Source organism: Leopardus geoffroyi, chromosome D4 (genome assembly GCF_018350155.1).
Source record: "Leopardus geoffroyi isolate Oge1 chromosome D4, O.geoffroyi_Oge1_pat1.0, whole genome shotgun sequence".
Classification (NCBI taxonomy): domain Eukaryota; kingdom Metazoa; phylum Chordata; class Mammalia; order Carnivora; family Felidae; genus Leopardus; species Leopardus geoffroyi.
In genome coordinates, this window is record NC_059342.1 from 1516507 (window position 1) to 1541660 (window position 25154).

The following is a 25154-nucleotide window of genomic DNA, read 5'->3' on the forward strand; positions in this document are numbered from 1 at the left end:
TTTATTTCGAGAACTTTTTCTGTGAAATTAATGGTAGTTGCCATTACTAAGCGATAGAATATTCATTTTTGAAACCCATGCAAACAGTTCCTTCGCTGATGGCAAGTCCAGTTAGAATAAACAGATGTGTGTGCATGGCTGAGGCAGACTTCCCCGCGCCCCCTGTCGGCTCACTGGGAGCGCGCTCATCCTAACCTGGGTACCTCCGCCCCCGGCCCGCCCGCCTGGGCGGCGGGGACTCTGTCTGCTGCATTGAGGGTCGGTGTGTCCACATGGCCACCTCTGGGGACCAAGCACTGACAACAGCACTGTGCTTCCTGGGCTTCCCTAGAAGGCGCCTGCTGGGCTGCAGGACAACACTGGGTGGCGGAGTGGCCTCCATGCCACCCCTGGTATCCCCTCGCCCCGTGTGTGTCGGGGCCACTTTCCCAACAGTGTCAGCTCTCAGGGAGGAGAAGCTCCCTCTTTCTGCCTTGAGACTCTCAGAGAAGGGAGTTTCCACTTCAAGTGAATTCTTTCTCCATTTTGATTTTCTCTTTCCCCACATTCTGCTCATAAATATAAAATGCATGTCGCCCCATCACCCAGCCCTGCCTGCCCTCAGCTGAATGCACTGTCCTTCCCAGCGAGGCTCAGGCTCCGGAGAAGCAGGGGCTGATGGGGCTGGGCGGCAGGCGGGGCCGGGGGTGTGGATGGGCTTCTCCAGGTTTGGAAGGTTCGGAACTACATTGACTGAAAATCCAAAAAACCAAGGTTGGAAAACACAGCGTTAGCGGATTGTGGGGAATGGTGGCCCCTGAGCGCAAAACAGCAGATAGTCAGAAATTCCTCAGTGTCGGGCATGGGGATGACCTTTTTTCTTGTTAATGAAAAGCTGGCGTACCTGCCACATTTAGGCGTTGCTTAGGGTGATACCCCGTAAGGTCTGTGTTCTTGAGATACCCTCGCCTTAGAAAATAAGCATGAAAGGTGGGAAGACAGAACCCTGGCAGTTAAAACTGCCTTCTGGATAATCCACAAACGAGGTCCTTCATAGACAGACAATCAAGAGTTGACTGTATCTGTCAGTGTTCCTCGCCCTGCGTGTCAGGTGCTAGGAGCCAGGGCCGTGCGCGCAGGGAGGTGCAGCACCATGAAGGAGGGGGCAGGAGAGACAGTCTGCATGGTCCAGATACCGTGTTTTTGTTGTTGTGTTCTTCCATTTATAAGCTATCCATTTCTCCTGAAGCATTTGACAGTCTCATTAATGAGTTGCTACCTAAAACATTAACATGAAATAATGTAAACATGAAGTACAGGTTTTAGAATGGAATTATGCTGAGTAATTTTTAATATACTTGAAAAAATGCAGAATCTTAACGGAATGTTGCCTGTTAGAACCTTTTTGTTCATACATTACCAGTGTGTAGAATCTGAAGGGTAACTTATTTTCATAAGTGGATAGTGGACTTCCTAACTGCTAAGGAGACTATTAATAATCTGTTACTTTCTCATGTCAATTTCAATACAGTATTACTTTACGCTCCTATGATGCTTTTACAAATTCCAAATTGAAATACTTCAGTATGTTTATAAAACAGTCTCTAAAATTTAAATCTGTTAAATAACATAAAAAGTCTCTGTGTTCAGATAGTGCTAGGTCACTGTAAGGAAATAGCAGGTGTGCGTAGGGAGCGTTTGGTGGAGGGGTGTCCACGCTAACCGTGGAGAGCTGTAGTCAGAAATGGTGAGAATCGGGTTCTGCGGTGTTCTTACTCCATAGAAATCATTCTTTTCCATTTAAAGATTGAGAACCTCGACCCCCGAGGCATTCAGCTGTCAGCTCTCTTCATGAGTGGTGTGGACATGGCCCTGTTTGCAAACGACGCGTGTGGCCAGCCGGTGCCCTGGGAGCACTGCTGCCCATGGATGTATTTTGATGGGAAGCTCTTCCAGTCCAAACTCCTCAAAGCCAGCCGGGAAAAGACCCCACTCATCGACCTCTGTGATGGTCAGGTCAGTCTCAGGAACGCCGGCCAGCGGGGGGTTGGCGGGTAGGGAGAAGCCTCCGGCCACCTCGGCGGGATGGGAGGGGTGCTTGCAGGCTGGTGAGCTGGGCTGTCTGCGCAGGTTGCAGGCGCACACGTGATGTGCTGCACTCGCCTGGACCTCGCTCCCGGGAGGACCTACAGGCCTGGGTTCCTACCGGCCCCGGCCACATCTTTGTCAGCCACTCAGTACGCTTCCTTGTTTAATGTGTGTTTCTGTTGAAAGTCCTCTTGATGAATACATATTGTATTGTTAAATTACTCACCTTATACGTGTGGTCAGCAGCGCTGGAACAGCCCAAACAAAGTGCACGGGACACATGCGGTGTCTCCACAGGGCACATCTCACGACCTGGCACTTAGGGACATGAGCCAGCACTCGGCATGGTGCTTGGGCCCATTTCAAACAGAATCACCCACAGAAATGTGAAAACTATGGCACTAAGTGGACGGTTAACAGGACACTTGTTTCCAGTGTAAAGTCTGAAACAAGCGGTGCCCCCTCTGCGTGAGGCCTCGGGCACGATTGTGGGTTCCAGGTACATTTCAGCAAGCGGGTGGGTCCACAGACACAGAGTCATGAATAGCGAGGACTGAGCGCATTAGTTGGAAGTCCTGGTCTGTCTGAGCAGAAGGTGCGGTCCACCATCAGACCGTCTTGTTCTCTTGCAGTCGCCTCAGGCTTCTGACGGCACGTTCTGCCCGAGCTGCCGTGACTCTCGGGTCAGGCTCAGCATAAGCACAGATTTGTGGGGTGAGCAGGTTTTCAGATTCTCTGGTTAAGGATCGGTGTTGCTACTTGAATTTATGTATTTATTAACAAAAGACACTGCAGGTGAATGTCGTGCAGGCTCTCTCACAGTGGACCTGATGCCCACTAGCTGTGTTGTCCGCATCCTTGGGAGCGATGTTGTCCACTGTGATGTGATCCCCTCAGGCAGCCTCCCGCCCCCTGTCAGCACGGTCGCTGGGCCTTGGTGCCCTCCCTGCCGCACGGGGCACACAGCTGGCCGAGTGCTCGGTCGGTGGGCATTGTCTGCGCTGCAGTGGGACCTCTCTGGGCTCAGCTGTTGTCTTCCAGAACCGAAACCACTCTTTCAGTTAGTACCTTCGGTAGTGAATGGTCCTCACCTGGAGATCAGCTGAAAGCTGTGGCTTAAGTTGACGTTGCGTCTGTGGGAATGATGTAATGGAAGCAGGCGGTATGTGTTCGTTGATTGCATTTTCGGTGTGCTTGCCGACCGCACCCAGTGTGGCTGCACAGACCGTGACTGACTCATGGGAAAAGAGCACATGCATCCTGGCAGCTGGTGGGTCTCACTTCTTTCCTGTCCATTTCGATTCGAGCAAAACTCTGAACCGAGTTTTCACGTGCCGGCGCTTGACTTGCAGGCCGAGCAAGCCGCCAAGGTGGAGAAGATGCGGCAGAGCATTCTGGAAGGGCTGAACCTCTCCCGGCAGAGCCACCCGCTTCCCTTTCCGCCGCCCACGGCGCTGCCTTTCTACCCTGCCTCCGTGTACCCCCGGCACTTCGGGCCGGTCCCCCCGGCTCAGGGCCGTGGGCGGGGCTTTGCAGGTGAGTGCACAGGCGACGTCGGGAGGGACCGTGGGGTGGTGGGGACGGACGCGCCGTGTCATGCTGTTCTGGGACCTCGTTCATGGTCAGGCTCATGACGAAGTTTGCAGTTATCAGCTCCTCACCATAGACAAACGCAGATCCCCGAAGAGATGCGGGTAAGGGAGAGAGGGAAATACGAAGGCTGTTGCAGAGACTGGATTTTACGATTGGTCGGCACAGCTGAAAACTCCGCTTGTGTTTGTGGTTTACGGTTTGCTCACCTGTGGGGTCAGAGGAGGCCTCTCCACTAAGGCCACCCCCTGCCCCCAGGGATGGTTCAGACGCGCTCCAGTGTGGACAGCAGGGGCTGGGAGACCCCTCCCCCCACCCCGGCAGCCAATGGTATGGGAACAGCAGGTGAAGGAGATGGGGTCGTTCTGCCCAGAGGCCCACCAGTGGCTCCCCTAGAACCTGCTCCTCACAGCTTCTCCGTCTCTCTCCACCCGGGTCCCACAGGAGTCTGTGGCTTTGGAGGCCCCTATGGGGACACTGTAGCGACAGGCGCTTACCGTGCCTTCCGAGTGGCAACAGCAGCGGGACACTGCGGAGCCTTCTCAGGCGGGGACAGCAGCAGGACTAGCAAGTCGCAGGGCGGTAATTATGCCAGCACGCCTTCTCCTAGAGCTTCGCCGCCCCGCCTGGCCCCCCTCCGCGTCCTCCCCGCCAGGCCCGCTCCCGGCCCCGGCCGCCCCCAGGTCTCTGCCTTCCAGTGGGACGGGCGGGTGTCCACGCAGCCCTTGAGCCCGGCCCCAGCGCCGCCTTCCCGAAGGAGCAGGCTGCCCTACAGGGCTCGTTGGCGGGCTCCTTCCCCGACGACGGAGGTCCTGAGGCCATAGCAGTTCCTGGCATGGAAACTGACCGCAGCTTGTTTCGTAGGCAACGTTTTTGAGAAAGATCTAATAACACACACATAAATGAGCTTATTTTAAATTCCCTTTCCTTCTCTTCTTGTACGTATTGGTTTTACAAGGGAGAAAAAAGACTTAACATTTAGTTTTGAAATAACGTCTTGTGATTTTGCTGTAATTAAAGCCTGTGACTTGTAGTTTTGTCACACGTCCTGTATTTTGGGACCGCAGAGCCAGACGTGGCCATCAGGTCCACACCACAGGGCTGTTCAGATACATTTGTGAGTAACTTTAGGGTACACAGGCTTTCTATCCTTCCCAGGAATGTTCTTCCAGCTCTGTTCCTTGGGGTTGGCGGGAGACCTCTTTTGCAGCAGTAAGATGCACAGGCTAGCGCAGCCCCCAGAGGGGCTCTGGGGCCGTCTCCCCCTGCACCGGCCCCGCATGCCCTCTCCTGCCTCCCACTGGCTCTTGCAGCTTCCAGGGCGCTTTTCTTCCTGCCCACGCCATGCAGCGTGCAGTGACGCCTGCTCTCTGCTTCACCATCGGCTTCAGCTCCTCGCACCCCTTGCCTGGACACTCACGTCAGCGTGCAGTTGGGATAAACCTATGGGTAGGGTGGTGGCTATAGACATTGTAGGGTCAGAAGTGGTTTTGTAGGCTGAAATGACCAGAGGAACTGCTTTGTAACTTCCCCCAGATTGTGTCTGGAGCTCAGCTCTGCTCTGTCCAGTGTAGTAGCCACCGGCCACTGTGGCTCTTGAGCACTTGACCTTGCTATAAAATACACGCCCAGTTTTAGATCTAATATGGAAAAAAGATTGCAAAATATCTAATAGTAGTTTTTATATTGACTACATGTTGAAATAATACTATTTTGGATATATTGGGTTAAATAAAACAAATTGTCAAAACCTATTTTATCTGTTTTTGTATTATTTCATTGTGGCTACTAGGAATGTAAGGCTTGTAGATTTGGATGTTGGGCAGCGCTGTCTGGCAGCTACAATGGTCATGGTGGAGACTTAATTATAATCCATTCCATCTGCCAGAAGATAGGAAGCTTGAGGTTCTATCCTGTTTGGGTTTTATCGGAAGTTTTGCTATCAGTTACATATTTGAGAAATTTCTTAGTAAAGTCAGAAATCCTTAGAATATGCAGGCTGTTGGTGGTTAATAGAAGTTACTGATACAGTGGTGTTGGTGACCCCACTGATTTAATTTAATTTAATTTAACAATAAGAAATAACAGCCACATTTACTGGTTAACTTCTGTAATGTTTGGTTAAGGCAGGAAACTTGGAAGCAGTTCCCCAAAGAGAAAACATGGGGTTTGCAGGTATCCATGTTGGTAGGGGAGGAGGCCGGCTGTGAGCGCCCAGTGGCCACGCTTTATTGAACTGTTTCAGCCAGAAAGCCTTGCACATTTTGCATTTTAAACTCAGATCAGCTGTTGTCGGTTCTCTGAGTGGCCAACACTTCTGTCTGACTTTCAGGTGTATTTTCAACAACAGTTAAAACCAATAAACAATATGTACATAGATACTTTATGTAATAAATAAGAAGTCTTCACAAAACTTCAGAGAAGGGGGCTTTATATGAAATATAAACCACAATGAAAACAAATTGCTCGCTTGTTTTCTTTTTGCTGTTTTTAATTCTCTGATTGTCAGGATGTATTTTGTCTATTTTTCGTGCAGGAATCCAACCTATACCTTCTCAGGGAGGGAAGCTAGAAATAGCCGGCACCGTGGTTGGCCACTGGGCTGGGAGCAGACGGGGCCGTGGGGGCCGCGGGCCTTTCCCCCTACAGGTAGTTTCTGTTGGAGGACCAGCAAGAGGGTAAGTTCTGAACAGTGAAAACATGTTTGTGTTAATTAGAAAATAGCCTCTTACTTATTTTAGTCATGAGTTTATTAGAAACATTTTTTCTTCATTAGATACATTACTTAATGTCATTGTGGTTATGTAGGATTCCATTGTATATAGCATTATGTAACTAAGCCATTATTAAATAGTTACCCACACATTCAATTAACAATTTTTTAATATTTAAAAAAGTAGCATTTTGAAGTATATTATTTTTCAAATTGAATGCACTGGGTAGGGACCAAAAAAGTAAGATTGATTTCTTGGAATCTTGAAATAAGTCCACGATGTGACCATGATTTATTTAATAGACCGGTGCTTTCTACAGCGTGGGATCGGCATCGTTTTAAATGTTCCAGCTGCCTCAACAGATTCAAGCCTGTGTGCTTTTGTCCTCTTTTATCCGTTCAGGCGTCCGAGGGGAGTTATTTCCACCCCGGTGATCAGAACGTTTGGAAGAGGCGGACGGTACTACGGCAGAGGCTATAAAAACCAGGGTGTGATTCAGGTAATCCATGGGGCAGCGGCGCCTCACTCCGGGCTGGTGGCTCAGTGCCTGCGTCCAGAGAGGTCTGCCGGGGCCTCTCTGTAGCTGTCGAGCGCAAGGCAGACGCAGCGGTGGTGCCACTTGCTCGCCGGCTGTGACTCCTCAGCCCACGGTGGCCGGCGTCGTGGGTGCTGAAGAGTATGGTCTCCTGGTCACTGCTGCCCGGGGAGTATTCTGGGGCTGTTAGCGGCAGTTACATTCTCATATGTTATTTAGGTAAATAGCAGTCAGGATTTAAGAAGAAAACTGATGTCTTTTTCTCCTCCTGGACTGTCTTGACTAGCACTTCGCTGAAAGGCTGAGCCTGTGAGGAGACAAAATCACGTACCCATCTTCATGACCGAGCTGGAGTTTCCTCCCACTTTGGATAGACCATGTTGGGACATGGATCCTGATGAATTTCCCCTTGAGAAGGATCTTTTAGAAATGCCAGGCAGCCTTACTGCTGTGTTTGATGTTTCATCAAAGTGTGCATTTCTTCCCGTGCTGTGCATGCAAATGTTCCAGCTCTCCCTTGGCTCCCACATTAGTAGCCCACGCGTGGAAATGTATTGGCCTGCCTTTACCAGGTGATCTCACCACCTTGGGAACTTCTGTGTTGATGAAATATATCTAGTGAGTCAGGTACAAGGGCAGCCCCCTCTGCAGTGCAGCATGCCCCAGGATGGGGCATGTGCTCGGCTCACTTTGCCCTCCCCAGGCTCACCTTGACCTTCCTCTGCCTTCTGAGCCCTTTTAAGCTGAAGGCACTCAGCCTCTGAACGGGTTTATAAGGTGGGTGGGGGGATGCACCCGTACTGTGCTCCAGCCCGGAGCCCATCCTGTACAGACAGCCCCTCGGGGAGCCATCACCCCTACTGATTAAGGGGGCCTTTCACGTAAAACACAGACACCGGAACCACACAAGACAACTGGGTGGCCTGGCCTCTTTCTTGTTCCCGTGGGGAGCTCACCTTTTATTTTGCTGCATCTTTAAAGTCCCTGAGTCCACTGGCTCCCCTCCCCCATGCCTGTCTCCTTTGCTTTGTGTGTGGAAGGACAGACAACACTGCCTTTTGCGCCCAAGCGCCCAGACTTTCTGCATCTTGCCGAGCGTGTGCTGAGCGGGCTGCCCCCCTTTGACCTGACCTTGTCTTTCTTGCATCCTGGTAGTGGGTCTGGGCACTGAGCCAGACTCTGCACCGGTCTGCGCCTGTGGCAGGACTGAGGTGGACCTGCGTGCTTTTGTCAGGGGCACGAGTGTCTGCTTCTGCACATTGGGACCCTTCAATGTGTCACAGGCTGGATCCATTCATTCGCTGGAGATTGCCAAAGGAGGATAGTCTTGTTGCATCATTTCTTTTTCGTTATTTATTGGGGTGTTTTTATAAAGAGACGCTTCCCATTGGCTCCCATTTGGCACCTGAGTATTACAGTGCTTGCAGGACAGATACCTTGCTGCCCTTGGCCACAGGCCCTTTGCGTGGCCTCTGGTCTGCAGTGGCTTTCTCTCTGGGCATCGCCCGGCCCAGCAGAACCACCACATTTCTCTCGATTCCTTGGTCTCTTTAGTGGGAAATGGCATTTGAAAACCACCGTCTGGGCACCCTGAGTGCTGGAGGGCCAGTGACTGTTCCTAGTGTTCTCTGAGCACAGACCTGGACATACAGTACTGGTCTTCATGCACGAGCACACGACGTGCGAGCTTTTTATTGTCTTTTTCTTTAAAGATAAAATCCTCATAAATTCACACTGACGTTTCCAATTTAAACGGAGGGCTTTTACTTACGTCTCTGATGTTACATCTACATGTCCTTTCCTCATGCTGAATCACTGTTTCTGGGCTTCTCTGTGAACAGGGCTAGAGGAGATACGTGTACTCGCGTGCACCAGGCACTCAGACTCGCACATTCTTGTGCTGCTGCGCACTCTTGTGTACCACACGCACAGGGGAATATGCATGTGGATGCCGCTGTTTTTATCTCAAGAATTGATAGCGACTCTTCTGAATCAGATTGAAGACTTCAGGAATTTGATTTAGACTTTACTGTTCGTGTCCATGTCTATTATCTTCCACCCTGAGAATCGGGGCTCGTTAAGTTAGAGTCAGAGTGCCCCGGGCTGGCCCTTGGCTTCGTCCACGGGCAGTCACGGTGTTGACAAACTCACCCTGTTCTCCCCCCAGCTCTCGTTGTGACAGTAGCTGTGTGGTTGTCCGCTGCATTGTCCCAGCGTGCAGCCTCCACCCACCACCCCACCCACGCCTCATTGGCCTGGCCTCTGTGGACCCGCGTCCCCTGCCCGCCGGCCTTGTCCCTCCAGGCTCTCCTCAGGAGACTCCACAGGCAGGACCTCACAGAAACCAGGGGACGTTCAGAAGCACTTTGCTTTCCTGACAGTTGAAAGTGGTGGCTCATACCTCCTTCTCGTGCGTCTCACATATATTGTCATTTTCTTCTGTCAAAAGCTTTGTGTCAAAGACCGCTAATCATTGAATTGTCTTTCCCTCAGAAGACATTCGCGGTTTTGGCCTAAATGCCCAAATTGTTTTTGTTGCTCTGCCAAGGTTTCGCGATGCACCCCGCTGCTGGTCATTCTGGGCCGGTGCCCTCAGCACACAACGTGTTCTTTCTAAACACAGTTTCGTATCTTGTCTTACATCAGAAGCTTTTCTTGAATTACTGGGTTTTCATTTCTGTTGTTCTCCCTTGCTTTGATTTCATCTCTGGTGGTTCCTGTTGAGCTAGTCTTGTGTCTGTCGCCAGTGTTTGGCACATTCTTGACTCCCTTTGATGTCTTCTTCTTTTGAGATAGAACTCACCTACTATGCAGCTCACCTGCTTAGAAAGTACAGTGCGGCCTGTCCTCACTGTCATGCAGGGACACCGCCAATTCCAGAACGTTCATCACCCAAGAAGAAACCCCTTACTCAGCTGCAGCCACGTCCCAGCCCCCGGCGGCCACGGATCTGTTTTGCTGTGTATGGACTTGCTCTGTGCCTGTCATGTATGCGCACCTGTTGTGGCGCCACCGGCCCTTGGGTCCTCGGGATTGCTGTGAGGGCTCCACTGAGGGCGAGGCTCACTTCTTCCATTTACCAGTTGCTGGGCATTCAGGTGGTTTGCCCGTTTTTGGTTATGAGTAATGCTGCTGTGAACATACATACATAGGTTCGGGTTTTCCTCCAGCTTTACTGAGATGTAATCAATATATACCATCATGTTAGTTCTGGGTGCAGCATAGTGGTTTGTATTTGTATGCATTGCAAGATGATCACCACGGGAAGTCTCGTTAACGTGCATCTCCTCAAATGGTTACAAAAACTTATTTTCTTGTGACGAGAACCTTTGAGATCTCTCAGCAACTTGCAGATATGCAACAGAGTATTGTTAACTACAGTGGTTGTGTTCAGGTGTTTGTGTGGACATATGTTTTCATTCCTCTTGGGTACATACCTGGGAATAAATTCCTGGGTCCTTGTGCATCCTCAGAAAAACAATTCTGAGTGACTTTTTTGTGTTGGCACCCTGGAGATCCTGCTTCAGGCGTTTTGTGTAGCGGCCGGTGGGCTTTTCCCTCCGAGACTGAGGGCTTAGAGGTCTGAGCGAGTACTTGAAATCTTCAGTGTTATTTCCCCCTGCTTTGTCCTCTTATATATTTTAATTTTTCTCAGGATTCCAAGAAAATGGCAGTAGTGTTGACTTGGGGGAGGGTTTACATGCATATTTCCGAACTCTGGGATTGAGCACTGAAGTGAGAAGACCTGTGGGAACGGAGCCCAGAGGGGAACAAATGCAGGGACCGCTGGTGTGAGACAAGGCATCCCCAAGGCAAGGGTAACACATATCTCCAGCCCCACTTGGCTGAGCAGAGAGGGCCTTTATTTGGAACCAGGCAAAAACCCTGGTTCTCAGCAGGGAGGACTAGAGGCACCCGACACCCTGCCATCTGGGGTTGAAAGGCAGCTTTCCTGTTCTGGGTCTGTTTCTTCACTGAAAAATGACCACATAAGGGTAAGACCGGTAAGGTTTCCTTCAGCACTGAGTCCGCCTCCAGCAGTGGTTCTCAGCCCTGGGATGTTGGCCCCAAGGGCCATTGGCTTTGTTTGGGGACGCTGTTGAGCATCATAGCTCAGTGTGCAAGTGCTTCTGGTGTCTTCCGGGGAGAGGCCAGCGATGCCCAGCACTCTGCAACACACAAGACGGCCCGTGACAGAATTTCCAGGTCTACAATGTCGAGGTGCCAGGCTGAGAAACCCACGGTCTAAGATGTAAACAGCTGAAAAGATCTCGGGCTGTCTTCCTCGTCTCTTACCGAGAGGTCTTGTCTTTCACTCCAAAAGTTCATTTTTTCTAGAATTACTTTTAAGTTTGTTAAGAGGAGCAGAGAGACCTGTTCAGAAGAGATAGGTCACAAACACACCTGGCGATGATCAGCTTAGACTCGTTTCTTGTTGGGTTGTCCAGAGAGGACTTAGGTTTGCTTCCATTTTCCAGTAGAAATGGGCCTCCCACTGCCCGCGACAGGTGGGTGTGTAAGTTGTTGGTGGACACGTAGTGAGGATGGTGGTTTGTAATTTCAGAGAGGACGTATCGAGGAGCGGTGTTAGCATAGATGATTTGGTGCTGTCCAGAAGGATTAGGTAGACCTCTTCAAGTGGGGTCTACTGCAAGGTCAGGATATTAACTACAGAGAAGTGGAGGGAAGGGGCCCCAGGACGAACCTGCTGAGACCAGCTTTTGCCAGCTGCAGGTCAGTCAGAAGCAAAACAGAGTGTGTTAGAGTATAGAGTATAGACTAGAGTACAGAATAAACAGATTATAGAGAGTAGATAGACTGTGTGAACTACAGAGAGTATAGACTAGAGCACACAGACCGTCGAGAATACGTAGACTGTTCAGGTTATGGAGAGTATAGAGGACACAGACCATAGAGAGTATGGAGTATAGAGAGTATGTAGACGGTGGACTCCGGAGAGTATAGACGAGAGTACAGAGTACACAGACCGTAGAGAGTATGGGGCATAGAGAGTATATAGACTGGACCACGGAGGGTATAGACCGTAGTACAGAGTACACAGACTGTGGAGAGCATGGGGCCTAGAGAGTATGCAGACTCTGGATTACAGAGAGTATAGACTAGAGTACACAGACCATAGAGAGTATGGGGCGTAGAAAGTATGTAGACTATGGACTACGAGAGTATAGATGAGAGCACAGAGTACACAGACCATAGAGAGTGTGTAGACTGTGGACTATGGAGAGTACAGACCAGAGTACACAGACTGTGGAGAGTATGTAGACTGTACATAGACTGTGGAAAGTATAGAGTGTAGACAGTATCGAGATTAGAATGTATACACTAGAGTATGTAGATGATGCAAACTAGAGACTGTAGAGTACATAGGTGATACTAGAGAGAGAGAGAATATATATTACACAGATTACAGAGAATGTAGATTCAAGTATGGAGTACAGAGAGAATACAGACTATCAAATATATACAGTCTATAGCCTATAAAGTATATACACAGGTTGTGAAAAATACAGACTGGAGCGTATAGAGGTATAGAGCGTGTAGAGTAATGGACTGTACAGACCACAGAGGATTAAGAGAAGGTATAGAGCAGAGAGTAGAAAGCGTGAGGAACACACCCATGCAGTGTACTGTGCTGTTGAACCTGAAGCACAGGCCTCCATAGGCGTCCCTTCTCCCACTGTGTATCACAGCTGCCTTATTGCTTGTTATCCTTGATTTTGACCAGGGCAAGCCTCCTTATGCTGCTTCAGCAGAAGAAGTGGCCAAAGAACTGAAGTCAAGATCCGGGGAATCCAAGTCGTCTGCCGTGTCTTCAGATGGGTCCCTGGCTGAAAACGGAGCGGTGGCTGAGGAGAAGCCTGCTCCCCAGATGAACGGGAGCGCGGGCGATGCCAGGGCCCCCAGCCACTCGGAAAGTGCCTTGAACAATGACTCTAAGACGTGCAATACAAATCCTCACTTAAATGCACTAAGTACAGACAGTGCTTGCCGCAGAGCTGATGCTCTGGAGGCTGCTGTCTTAAAGAAAGAAGAGTAAACTTATTTTTTATAGAGGGTGAAGGATGCTGGAAGGGTAGGATTCAGGAATATCTGGAGAGAAAGAGAGCCTACAGTTATGTACATTTTTTCCTTTCCGTAAGAGAAAAATGAGGACTTTGGAAATTCGGATCCCTCTTTGATATCAGAGATTTAAACAACACATTTTTAGTTTTAACCAGTTGTAGTCAAAATGCTACAATAAAACAAAAAGAGAGAAAGAAAATGAAGAGCATTTGACTCCCACACTTAAAATGAAGTACACACAAAGTTTAAACTGGTTATGACAAAAGCCTATAGTTGTGTTTCTTGAACTATAAAGAAAACAAATTTTGGCAGTCTTTAAGTATATATAGCTTAAAATATCATTTTTAGCATTTGGCACCATATGTATGCCATTATCTTTGATTTTGCATTACTGTTCACAAGGAAGCTTTGTCTAAGGCTTTGATTTTATGATTATGAAAGAAATAAGGCACACCACGGTTTTTCTTTCTTACTTAAATCTCATCACTGTTGATGTGGTTCTTTTGTGTTAAAAAAAAAAGTGCAACTATCAAAACTAAAAAATTATAGAGTAATATTGCCGTTCTGCTGATTTTAAATATGCAGTACATCATACTTACTTTACAAGCAAGTTAAATGGAGATAAAGTTGAAATCATAGAAGATGCAAATGACCTTTCAAAATCAACACAATGTGTTCTGAAACTTTTCGTGACTTAATACCATGCATCTGTGATCAATGAACTATGTGGTTTTGAATCGGATGTAGACCATTAGTGCTACTACTTGAGCTAACCTTCTGCATGGTTCATAATTTTTAAAGTGTGTAGTTAATATTATGCATGTTATTGTCCTTCCATTCTTACCAGTATGTGCCCATTTGCAAAACAAAATGCTAATAATCAGTAATAGTCCTATAAAAGATGTTAACTCTGTTTAGTCACTGACTGATCTTGCTCTAACCTTAAAATTTTGTGATTATTGACCTCTGTTGCATTTATTCTAAAACCCCCCCAAAATTATCTAGCTGTTTCAAATATCAACATTACCCTGGTGTATTCACTGCTGTATGCATTATTGTTCTTTGTTGCTGTTTTATGCCTTCATATTAGCAAAATATGAAATTCTGTGAAAAACAAAAAAAAAAAATCCCTTTGATCTTAAAAAAAAAAAAACAAAAAAAACAACCCCCCCTTCTGTAGCAGGAAACAAATTGCTTGTTCTTGAGAACTTTCCCATCAAGAATTTAGTAGAAGCAGGTATACTTATATCATTTTGATGTTTTTGTTAATGTTTCCAAACAATGTACTTTGAAATCAGAATCACTTCTTATTCGTTTTCATATAATTCTCCTGATGCTCTTCATCACACATTAGTGATCAGAAATGAGATGTAATTCCCCAATCCCTGCCCGCAAGACCTGAGTAGGATCTTACTGTAAGTTGAAGGGAGTTCTGCCCTAACTCATGGATTGTGCAAGAATGAACTGCTGTTGGGTCTGACTGATTGTAGGTGGGTTGTGGCGTGGTGTATCGAAGGCTATTGAATGCAACTTACAATGCTTAATAAAAATCTTTATTCTTTTAGTATAAAGTACGGTGTCGCTTTTAAATTTCTTGTAGCAACAGATGTTACTGAGACTTAATTCAAGTTGGGAACGCTACCGCAGGCACCAGGCCTTCTCGGTGCGAGGACGAGGTCTGGGGATCCTGACTTTGAGTCCACGCGTGTGTCGGGGGCGAGGGGCAGTGGGGGAGTGGACTTACATAATTAAAAAGCTCAACAGCTGCCTGAGAGCTCGCTAGAGTGAGTGCAATTGAAAACTGTTCTGCGAGGGGGTTACGGTCTCCAGCCCCAAGGGACTCGCGCTGTCATCCTCGTCCCCATGCTGGGAAGCGGGACTGAACGTGGAGAAAGAAGCCCAAGGAAGAAACGCACCAGATCCCGATAGAAGAAGCACGTGTATTACTGCCCCTACTGACCAGACCCACCCTTCATTGTGGTTTTCTCCGTGTGCATCTCGCGCCCTTGGGCCCACCACCCTCCAGGGCCGACCCTGCCACACGACTCTGACCGCCCGCAGCTGTGGCGTCCCTAGGGTCGCACAGCCGGCAGCAATGGGGACAAGCCCCGCCGCGGGGCTTAGAGAAACGGGACGGAAATCCACCTCCCCAGTCTGAGGAGCTGGGCGCTTCCGGTCTATACAAGGGGAGGGACGCAGCCGCCACTGTTTCCGGCCCCAGCTTCAGGCGGGTGGGGGCGGGGCCGTGAGCGCTTCCGCCTCTGCGCGGGGCGGGAAGAGGACGTGTGCGCTTCCGGCTTCTATGCGGGGCGGGGCCGCGAGTTGCTTCCGGCCTGTGCGCTGGACGGCGCAGAGCGGTGCAGTGAGGGCTTCCGGATTCTGCGCGGTTCGGGAAAGGGTCGTAGACGCTTCCGGCTTGTGCGAGAGGCGGGGCCGTTTCCGGCCTGTGCTTAGAACGGGGCGGGGCCGTGGTCCGCTTCCGGCTTGCGCGCGGGGCGGGGCCGTGAGTGCTTCCGGCTTGTGCTCGGGACAGCTCGGGGCGGAGCAGTGAGCCCTTCCGGCCTCCTCTCCACCTGCGCTGGCAGTGCGTGCGCACCGTCCACGCCCCGCGGCGGTCCGCGTCGCTCACCCCGCCGCTGGTCGAGCATTCTGGTTCACCGTTTTTTGTTTTCTCTTGTGAAAGAGCTCTTACGGATCTCGTGTGTTTCAAACGTAGTGTGTCTATTGTAGAGTTTCAAACACTGCCGGTGCACAGAAAGGACAGAAAACCCCTAGTGAGGTACGCATACGGACACACCTGTTCACACCTGGTCCTTGGGCCCCCGCCGGCCTAGCGCGGATGAACCCCGCGCACCTGCCGTTCAGGGCCGCAGGGGCCGCGCCTATTCACGTTTCCGGGCGCAGGACAGGTGTGTACAAGCAAGGCCGTATCAGGTAAGAACACGGGAAATAAAACAGGGAGGGGACTGGGGGGACGGGGGTCTGTAGGGCGAGGCTGGGCTCAGGAAGCAGTGTATAGAGAGAACCCACCAACGAGGGGAGAAGGGTGCTGCTGGCCCCTGGAAGGTGGCTTAACCCTCAGCATTGGGCCAGTGTCACAGGAAAATGGGCATCCCTCCTTGTCATCTGTCTCCTCCCAGGCCTGTGGGCAGGCATGAGGACACGAGCTCCTTCCTGATGCGCTCCCTGCAGGAGCGGTTCTCCCCTCCAGCGATCTTATTCTCCCGCTGATTCTTTGGAGAATGCCCGTTTACTGTCCTTTCCCCTTTACTGCTTACCCTCACCTGGCAGAGTGAGCTCTGCACAGGTTGCTTCCCCCCAGCCCCAGGACACTTGGCTGCTGGGCCTCCGCTCCTGTCCCTACCACAGCCGGGGGGGGGCGGGGGGTGGCAGGGGCCTCACGGACCCACAGATGGCCCAAAGCAGGCTCTGTACTAGGTGCTTCACCCTGTGCTGTGGGCTGGACTGTGCAGGTGAGGTCTTGGAGACTCCATGAGGGGCCACCTGGGGGCTGGCTGGAAATTACTCAGGCAGAGCGCTGGCCACTTAAGGGTGGTGTCTGGGATGGCCTCGGCCTGGTGTGCCCAGAAGGCACCAGCAGCTCATGTGGCAAACAGCTGGAGGCACAGGAGCAGACCTCCCAGACCCCCTCACACCATGTCCACTCCTGGCCGTTGTGCATATCCATCTCTTCAGACATGACTGACCCCAGCATGGGTTATATAAGTGTTACCCCTGGTGTTGGTTTTCCCAGAGTGGCCCGTTTGTCTTGTCTTGTTCTGGTGTTTTGTTAATAGCACCCTTAATGTAAATTATATGGTTATTTGGCAGAGGGGCTTTGGTCTACAAACTCATTGCTTCAAAACATCACAGGGCCATCCTCACGACAGTCAACAGAAGGGCACTCTCATAGCTATCAGAAAAACCCAGAAGGCTCCCAAAGTTCCCATGGGTCACTGTTCATTTCACTGGGTTCTGGATCAGGTCTCCCAAGGGCCTCCTCTTAGAACTCTCTTGACATTCACCAGATTGCTTCATGTGTCACCAAAGCACACATCCAGCCTTGAACTAGTATCTCCTGTCTGTCATCTCTGCCATATGAACTCCTGGGAGGTGGGACGCGTCTACCTGGTTCACAGCTTTAAAACCTACACTAGCTGTGCACCAACACACTGGACAACCTAGATGAAGTGGACAAACCCACACACACGCAACCCGCAACCCGCCCAAACTGAATTACAAAGAAACAGGACATCTTAATATACCTGTAATTATTGCAGAGAGTGAGTCAATAATCAAAAGCCTCCCAAAAAGAAAAACCCAAGACCAGATGGCTGGTGAATTTTACCACACATTTAGGGAAAAATTAACAGCAATCCTTAAATTCTTCCCAAACGTTGAAGAGGAGGGAATGCTTCCTGACACTCTCTGAAGCCAGCATTGCCCTGATACCAAAGCCAGACAAAGACTCTACAAGAAGACTACAAAACAGGGGTACCTGGCTGGCTCAGTTGGTAGAACATGTGACTTTTGATCTCAGGGTCATGAATTTGAGCCCCACATTAGGTGTGGAGCCTACATTAAAAAAACAACAAAAAAGGAAAACTACAAAACAATATCCCTCATGAACCTTGATGCAAAATTCTCAGCAAAATTCCGGGAAACTAAATTCACCAGCGTGTTAAAAAGATTCTACACCTTGGGGCGCCTGGGTGGCGCAGTCGGTTGGGCGTCCGACTTCAGCCAGGTCACGATCTCGCGGTCTGTGAGTTCGAGCCCCGCGTCGGGCTCTGGGCTGATGGCTCAGCGCCTGGAGCCTGTTTCCGATTCTGTGTCTCCCTCTCTCACTGCCCCTCCCCCGTTCATGCTCTGTCTCTCTCTGTCCCAAAAATAAATAAACGTTGAAAAAAAAAAAATTTAAAAAAATAAATAAATAAATAAAGCCTCTGCTTTAAAAAAAAAAAAAAAAAAAGATTCTACACCTTGATGAAATGGAGTTTGTTTCTGAAATGCAAGGATGGTTCGGTCTCAAAATCAATCAGGGTGAGACATCACACCAACAAAGGGGGAAAAGCCCACAGGATCATCTCAACTGATGCAGAAAAAGCATTTGATAAAATTCAACATGTTTTCATGATAAAAATCCTCCATAGGGGGGCACCTGGGTCGTTCAGTAAGTTAAGCGTCTGGTTCTTGATTTCAGCCCAGGCCATGATCTCACAGTTGGTAAGTATGAGCCCCAAGTCTGGCTCTGTGCTGGCAGGGCACAGCCTGCTTGGGATTCTCTCTCTGCCTTCTCTCTTAGCACCTCCTCCACATGCATGCACACTCCCTGTCTCAAAATTCAAGAAATTAGAAACTTTTTCAGCATAGTAAATGCCACAGATGAAAAGCCCAAAGCAAACATACTTAATGGTGAAAAGATTAAAAAATATATATATCACAAACACATGCACAAAACCCAAAACAACCTTTCCCCTGAGATCAGAAAGGAGAAAGATGCCACTGCCACTTACACCACTTCTACTCAACACAGTATTGGAAGTTCTAGCAGGAGCAACCAGACATACCTGCGTAAACAAGCAAATAGCATCCAAATTAGGAAGAAGTAAAATTATCTCTGTTCATAGATAACAAGATGTTATATAAAATCAAAATGACTTAGGAACTCTAAAGATTCCACAAAATACTGTTAGAACTAGTAAATTCAAAGTTATAAAACTAATCCTGTAAAGTTGCAGGATAACTAAATAAACACTAAAAAATTAGTTTTGTTTCCAAACACTAAAAATAAACAATCTCAAAAGGAAATCAGGAACACAATTCCATTTACAATAACATTAAAAAAACCCAAAAACCTAGGGGTAAGTTTAACCAAGGAGATAAAAGACTTGTATGCTGAAAACTGTAAGACATTGCTGAAAGCAATTAAAGAAGACAAATAAGTGGAAATATCCCATGTTCATGGATCAGAATATTAATATCGTTAAGATGGCAGCACTAACCAAAATGATCTGCAGATTGAATGAAATCCCTGTCAAAATTATCATAGTCCCTTTTGCAGAAGTGGAGAAGCCAGTTCTCAAATTCATAAAGAGTGTTAAGGGTCCTGGAAGAACCAAAACAGTCCTGAAAAAGAAGTGCAAATTTTGAGTTTCACCCTTCCTGATTCTGAAACTTACTGCAAAGCTACAGAAACCAACACAGTATGGTATAAGGTTAGACATACAGACCAATGAAAGACAATAAGAAGCCCAGAAATAACCCCTTGCCCACATGGTCAAATGATTTTGACAAGGGTGCCATGGTCACTCAATGAGGAAAGGACAGTGCTTTCAACAAATGGTGCTGGGAAGACTCCATGTCCACCTGTAAAAGCATGACATTGACCCTTACCCCAACTCAAAAATTAACTTAAAATGGATCAAAAGCCTAAACCTAAACCTATAAAAATCTTGGAAGGAAACACAGGATGAAATCTTCATGACATTGGATTTGGCAATGGTTTTTTGGATGTGACATCAAAATGCAAGAGCAACAAAAAAAGAAATAGATGAACCTGACTTCTTCAAAATTACAACCGTCTGTGCATCAGAGTACATCATCATGGAGTGCAAGGACAACTGACAGCATGTGAGAACATTTGCAAATCACCAATCTGATAAGAGATTAGTATCCAGAATATATAAAGAACTCCTATAATTCAACAACAAGAAAACCCAACCCAAATCAAAATAAGGAAAGGGCTCAAATAGACATTTATCCAAAGAAGATGTACAGATGGCCAATAAACTCATGAGAAGATCCCCAACATCATCAGTCATTAGGGAAATGCAGATCAAAACCACAGTGATCAGAGTTTCAATGGAACCAAATTTTTGCCATCAAAAACTAGCATATTGAACTATACATTGAGAAATTAAGAATTTTTACTTCAAAAAAAAACCCACAATGAGATATCACTTCATCCACTTTAGGACAGCTATAATCAACACATGTACACACACACACACACACACGTACAGAAAATAACAAGTGTTGGCGAGGATGTGGAGAAATTGGGACACTTGTGCACTGTTGGTGGGAATATAAAATGGTGCAGCAGCTGTGGAAAATGGCATGGTTCTTAAAAATGTTAAAAATAGAATTATCATATGATTCACCAATCTCACTTCTGGGTATACACACAAAAGAAGTAAAAGCAGGGACACGAACAGATATTTGCACACCCACATTCATAGCAACATTATTCACAACATCCAAAACGTGGGAACAACCCAAGTGTCCTTCAACAATGAATGGAGAAATCAAACATGGATTATAAATACAATGAAATAATAGTCTTAAAAAGGAAGGGAACTCTGTCATATGTTACAACATGGATGAACCTCAAAGACATGATGCCAGGTGAAGTAAGCCAGTCACAAGAAGGCAAATACTGTAGGACTCCACTTACTTATCCGAGGTCCCTACAGTGGTCAAGTTCATAGAGACAGGAAGTAGTTGGTGGGTGCCTGGGCCTGGGGGAGTAGTGATGGGGGTTAGTGTTGACTGGTGGGACAGTGAAAAACTTGGCGGAGGTGCATGATGGCGGCTGCAAACTGTGAACTGACTTCATGCCACATAAGCGTACACTCAGAAATGGTCAAAATGGTACGTTTCATCTTGTGTATGTTACCACAATTAAAAGAAAAGCCTGCGCTAGCGTTCAGTATATTTTGTCGAGAGGGAGTGAATCAGCAGGTCCTGGAACGTGCTGTTTTTCCATTGGGCAATAAGGTGAATAATACGTGTCTCACGCTTGGGACTGGCTGGGGGATGCGGGGTGCATGCTGTGGCTGTGCTTCCTTGGAGCAGCAGGGTGGAGGGTGGGGGGGCATGCTTCTGGGGAGCCCATCCTCTTACCCCAGCAGCATGCCTGGCCACTCGGGTGGGTGGTGGTCTTGATGCTTATACACAGACTCAGGAGTGGGGTGGGCTCGGTGGGCATGGAGGCAAAGAGCAGACCGCGTGAAAGGGCCAGAGCTTGGGGGACACCTCATTTCAAGGCCACTGCCCCTGCTTCCTGGGGCCTTGAGTCCAGCCCCTTGTGCTCCCCCTCCCTGTGTGACCTGGCCTGCTCCAGGCCTGTGTCCCCAGGGCACTGTGGGGCGTGTGTCACTGTCCCCCTTGACAGCAAAAGGAGCTGCACAGGAGTTGGGACTGCTACCAAACTGCGAACACAGCAGGCGCTCAACGCACAATGAGTGAGGACTCCGAAAAGGAGGGCTTTCTGGGGGGTGAGAATGGGGAAGCCCAACAAAGGAGCATTTGGGACCCACGTGGGCCCTTACTTTCGTCTGGAGTTGGCCCACAGCGTCCGAACAGCCTGGAGTAACAGGAAAGCATCTCTGCGGACACACGCAGAGGCCGTGGACACGTACAGACCAGGAGGGCAGGATGGCCAGGCGCCTGGGGGAGCCTGGGCTCCCAGCCCGCTCCTCCCCCTGGTCAGCCAGCTGCCTCCTCTGGGAGGCATTTCACTGCTTCCAGCCTGCGTTTTCTGGAGAATGGCAGGAGTCCCCCCCTCCCCAGGACTCCCATTGGTCCTGTATACCTGTCTGTGGAGCGGCAGTGCCGAAGTGTCCCTGCCAAGCGCAGAGGGTGGAGTGGTCACCGCCTAGAGCTGATGCTGAGCGCGTCCCAGGCACTGCTGGAGTCTGTGGGGAACCAAGCACAGGGCATGGCACCTGGTCAGTGCTTGACACACACTGGTAACTACCGTCCTCGCAGACAAGGACGGGGAAGTGTCGGGTGAGGCCCTGCACCACAGTGGCCTCCAGAAGCTTCTGACCACACTGGACCACACGTGGGTGGAGGTGGACACTGCGGGTTTGAGCGTCCCAGTACCGCTGTAGGGGATGGCCACTCAGCAGGGCCCAGGCCAGCCGGACTTGCAGGCCGGGCACCGCCTATCTGAACTGACCCACACCAGGGTGTTGGTGGGGGACAGTGCTTCCCAGAGCCCTCCGCACCATCTCCAGGAGGAAGGACCCCAGAGGGGAAGGGCAACCACTGCCGTTCAGGTGGGAAGGACCTGAGGTCGAGCTTAGCGAGGTGGGGGCAGTGGCAGGGTGACCTTGTCCCTCTCCCCTCCCCCAGCTGCTTCTGGCTGGTGCCTCCCTGCTAAGGCAGGCGCACCTGCCGGGGCGGGAGGCCAGGGGCAGCTGGCACAGCAGGTTGGCCTGCAGAGGAGGGAGGACTTCAGACGAACTGCTGGCACGTGGGCCGGGTGCCCTGAGGGGCTGCAGGCCTCAGCTGGGCACCTGTCATGGGTGCTGCTGTGAGGGGCCTGCACCTAGCTTTCCCTCCAGTCTGGCATTCTGTGCTTGAGGTGGCCAGCATCCCCCAGGAGGAGGCTCAGGGGAGGGAACACCTACTGGCCCCTGGCCCCTCACTCCTCGCTCCACAGCACATGGATGCAGCTGGGAGCGGGCAGCAGAGGGTTGGCTTCCAGAAGGCGGGGAGGAAGGAGCCCTCAGAGCCGGCCCTTCCCCCACGCCCCACAGACCCTGACCACTCAGGTGAGGCTGCAGGGCCCAGAACAAGGCAGTGGCACTTCTGGCCCATCCCTCCAGCCCCTGCTGTCCTGAAGCCACCAGCAGGGCTCCGTAATCCTGACTTGGACTGGAGGCCTGGGGGCTCCTTGGGGGAGGGGGGAGGGGACTCCAATTCTAGGTAATCACTCCCTTTACAGAGCTGACCTGTGCCAGCGTGCTCCTGGCTCCCCAGAAATCTGTCCTCTAGGGGCTCAGCAACAGGAGAGTCAAGGATCCTGTGTGGGAGGGCTAGCTGTTCCCAGGGATCAGGGGGAAAGGGAGCAGGAAGGAAGAAACAAGAGGAAACCCCAGCTGCCCCCTGTCCCTCTGCTGGTGGGGGTCCCTAACCACCTTCTCAGAGGAAGCCAGGCCTGCCTTCACCCAGAGGCTCCCACCTTTTCCCTGGAGGGTCCTGCTGCGCACCTTCTGCCCCAGAGGGGTCCCTTGGCCCGCCTCCTCTCCGGCAGGTCCCCCCACCCTCCTCTTCCCCCAGAGGGGTCCCCCGGCTCACTGTTTCCCCAGCAGGTACTCCCCCCTCCCTCGGAGGGGTCCCCAGGCCCATCTTTTCTCCTGGAGGGGTCTCCCGGCCCACATCCCCGGCAGGTCCCCCTGCCCTCCTCTCCCCCGGAGAAGTCTCCCCGAGCCTCTTCCTCCCCCGGAGAGATTCCCCCGGCCCACCTTCTCTCCAGGAGGGGTCCCCTGACCCACCTTCTCACGGCAGGTCTCCCCGCCCTCCTCTTCCCCCAGAGGGGTCCCCCGGCCCACCGTTTCCCCGGCAGGGTCCCTCCGGCTCTCCTACTCCCCCAGAGGAGTCCCCCGGCCCACCTTCTCCCCGACAGATCCCACCGGCCCTCCTCCTCGCCAGGAGGGGGAACCCCCCAGGCCCACCTTCTCCCCGCGGTCCCCGGCCCGCCTTCCCTCGGCGGGAGCGGCGGCCCAGGCCGGCGGGCGGAGGCGGCGCCACCCGGGGCGCTGACGTAGAGGCCGCTCGGCGGCCGGGGGTCCCTTCGGTGGGGCCGCGGCTCCCCGCCCGCCGCCCCCGCGCGTCCATTCCCTTTTGTGTCCCGCGCGCGGCCCGGCCCCGCGCACACTCGCGCCCTGCGCCCCGGGGCCGGCGGGCGGCTCCCGGCGCGGCCCTGCTCCGCGCGCCCCGCTTTGTGTGGACGCGCCGGCCGGGTGCGCGCGGGCTGTCGTGCGCCCCCGGCCCCGTCCCGGCCCCGGCCCGGCGCGGCCCCCCGCCCGGCCCGCCCGGCCCGCCCGGCCCCGACCCGGAGCGCAGCGCGGGCCGAGGGCGGGCGGGCGGCGCGCGAACATGGCGACGGTGCCCGTGTACTGCGTGTGCCGGCTCCCCTACGACGTTACCCGCTTCATGATCGAGTGCGACGCCTGCAAGGACTGGTTCCACGGCAGGTGAGCGCGCGGCCCGCGGGCCCGGCCCGGCCCCCCGGCGCCCCGGCCCCCGGCCCCCGGCCCGCCCGGCCCCCCGGCCCGGTGCGCGCCCGCCCGCCGCAGGCCCCCGCCGCCGCCGCCGCCGCCGCCGCCCGCCGGCCGCGCGCCCTTTTGTGCCCGGGGCGGGGGCCGGGCGGGCAGGCGCCCCTCGCGCGGCGCACAAAGCGGGCCCGGGGGCCGGGGGACCGGGGAGTTGGGGCGCCGCGGGCCGGGCCGCTGACAGCGGGGCCGCGGGGAGGCCGGCTCCAGGCCCAGGCCCGGCCCGCCGCCTCCCCCGCGAAGTTGCAGGAACTTTCCCCGCGCGGGCCCCGGAGAGGCGCGAGCGGCGGCCCGGACGCCGGCGGCCCCGGCCAGGGGTGGGGGGTGGGGGGCGTCCGGCGCGCCCACCCTCCGCCGCAGCCCCCGAGCCCCCTGACCCCGGCCGGCGCCCCCTAACCCCCCGCGGGGGTGGGTGACAGGACGGCGTCGGTGCGGGTGGGGGTGTCGCGGCTTTGCCGCCTCCTCCCGGGGGCCGGCGTGGTGCCCCGTTTCCCCCTTCTCCGCTCCCGACGGGGACGCCCCCCCTCCCCCGGGGCCGGACTTGACCTTATGCTCTCTGGGGGACATGGGGTGGGGGGAGGTAAAGCTGGGCCTTTGCCCCGGGCTGTGACCTGGCCCCGCGCCTAGTTTTCAAAGCGAGGCCCCTTCCCACCCAGAAGTAGATGGGGAGGAGGAAGAGATGGTGATTGCGGTGTCCGAACTGCTCCAACAGGTTCTCACGTGTTTGGGCCTGGGCAGAACCCGGTTGCCCTCCTGGATACCGCCTCAGACCCACCAGGAGCAGGGCAGGGGGCACGGGAGGGGAGGGGGGTGGGGGGGGGGAGAGTGTGTGGTGGCGGCTGGTCCCTGATCCCCCAGAGAGGAGAACCTCCCGCTCATTTTAAGGGTGGATGTTGGGGAGCCAGGCAGCCGGATGTGACAGGACCTGTTCAGGGTGGTCAGCACCCAGCCAGGGTCCCAGCCCAGTGCCTGTGACAGGGACCCCAGTGAGGAGGGGGCGGGACTCTACGGGGCAGGGACACCACTGAAATCCCCTGGGCCTCTGGGGCTGCCTTCCTGTGGATGCCCAGGGCAGCAGAGCCCCTGCCCCGGGGTGCA

At 52.1% G+C, this 25154-nt stretch overlaps 2 protein-coding genes and 1 long non-coding RNA gene across 5 annotated transcripts in view; 2 read left to right on the forward strand and 1 right to left on the reverse strand.

The window, feature by feature from the left end:
- Positions 1-14561, forward strand: part of FAM120A (family with sequence similarity 120A) — a 96532-nt gene extending 81971 nt beyond the window's left edge. The window contains exons 13-18 of one of the 2 annotated variants that reach the window (XM_045468230.1): positions 1786-1995; positions 3420-3603; positions 4102-4239; positions 6194-6335; positions 6774-6870; positions 12653-14561. In XM_045468230.1, the coding sequence (XP_045324186.1) occupies positions 1786-1995; positions 3420-3603; positions 4102-4239; positions 6194-6335; positions 6774-6870; positions 12653-12964 (1083 nt within the window). In that variant the 3' untranslated portion in view covers positions 12965-14561. The remainder of the gene's footprint in view (positions 1-1785; positions 1996-3419; positions 3604-4101; positions 4240-6193; positions 6336-6773; positions 6871-12652) is intronic. The other variant, XM_045468231.1, reaches the window with a different exon arrangement.
- On the reverse strand, positions 14528-24051 carry LOC123592844. 2 transcript variants are annotated; one of them, XR_006709966.1, is made up of 3 exons: positions 23931-24051; positions 21587-21689; positions 14528-15731 (listed from the first exon to the last, which is right to left on the reverse strand). It is a non-coding gene; the product is annotated as an uncharacterized LOC123592844 (long non-coding RNA). The 2 variants fall into 2 exon arrangements; XR_006709965.1 differs by lacking the exon at positions 23931-24051 and adding an exon at positions 23457-23636.
- PHF2 (PHD finger protein 2) overlaps positions 23669-25154 on the forward strand; it is a 75512-nt gene continuing 74026 nt past the window's right edge. Inside the window, exon 1 of the mRNA XM_045468234.1 lies at positions 23669-23978. Coding sequence (XP_045324190.1) covers positions 23881-23978 — 98 coding nt within the window. The 5' untranslated portion in view covers positions 23669-23880. The remainder of the gene's footprint in view (positions 23979-25154) is intronic.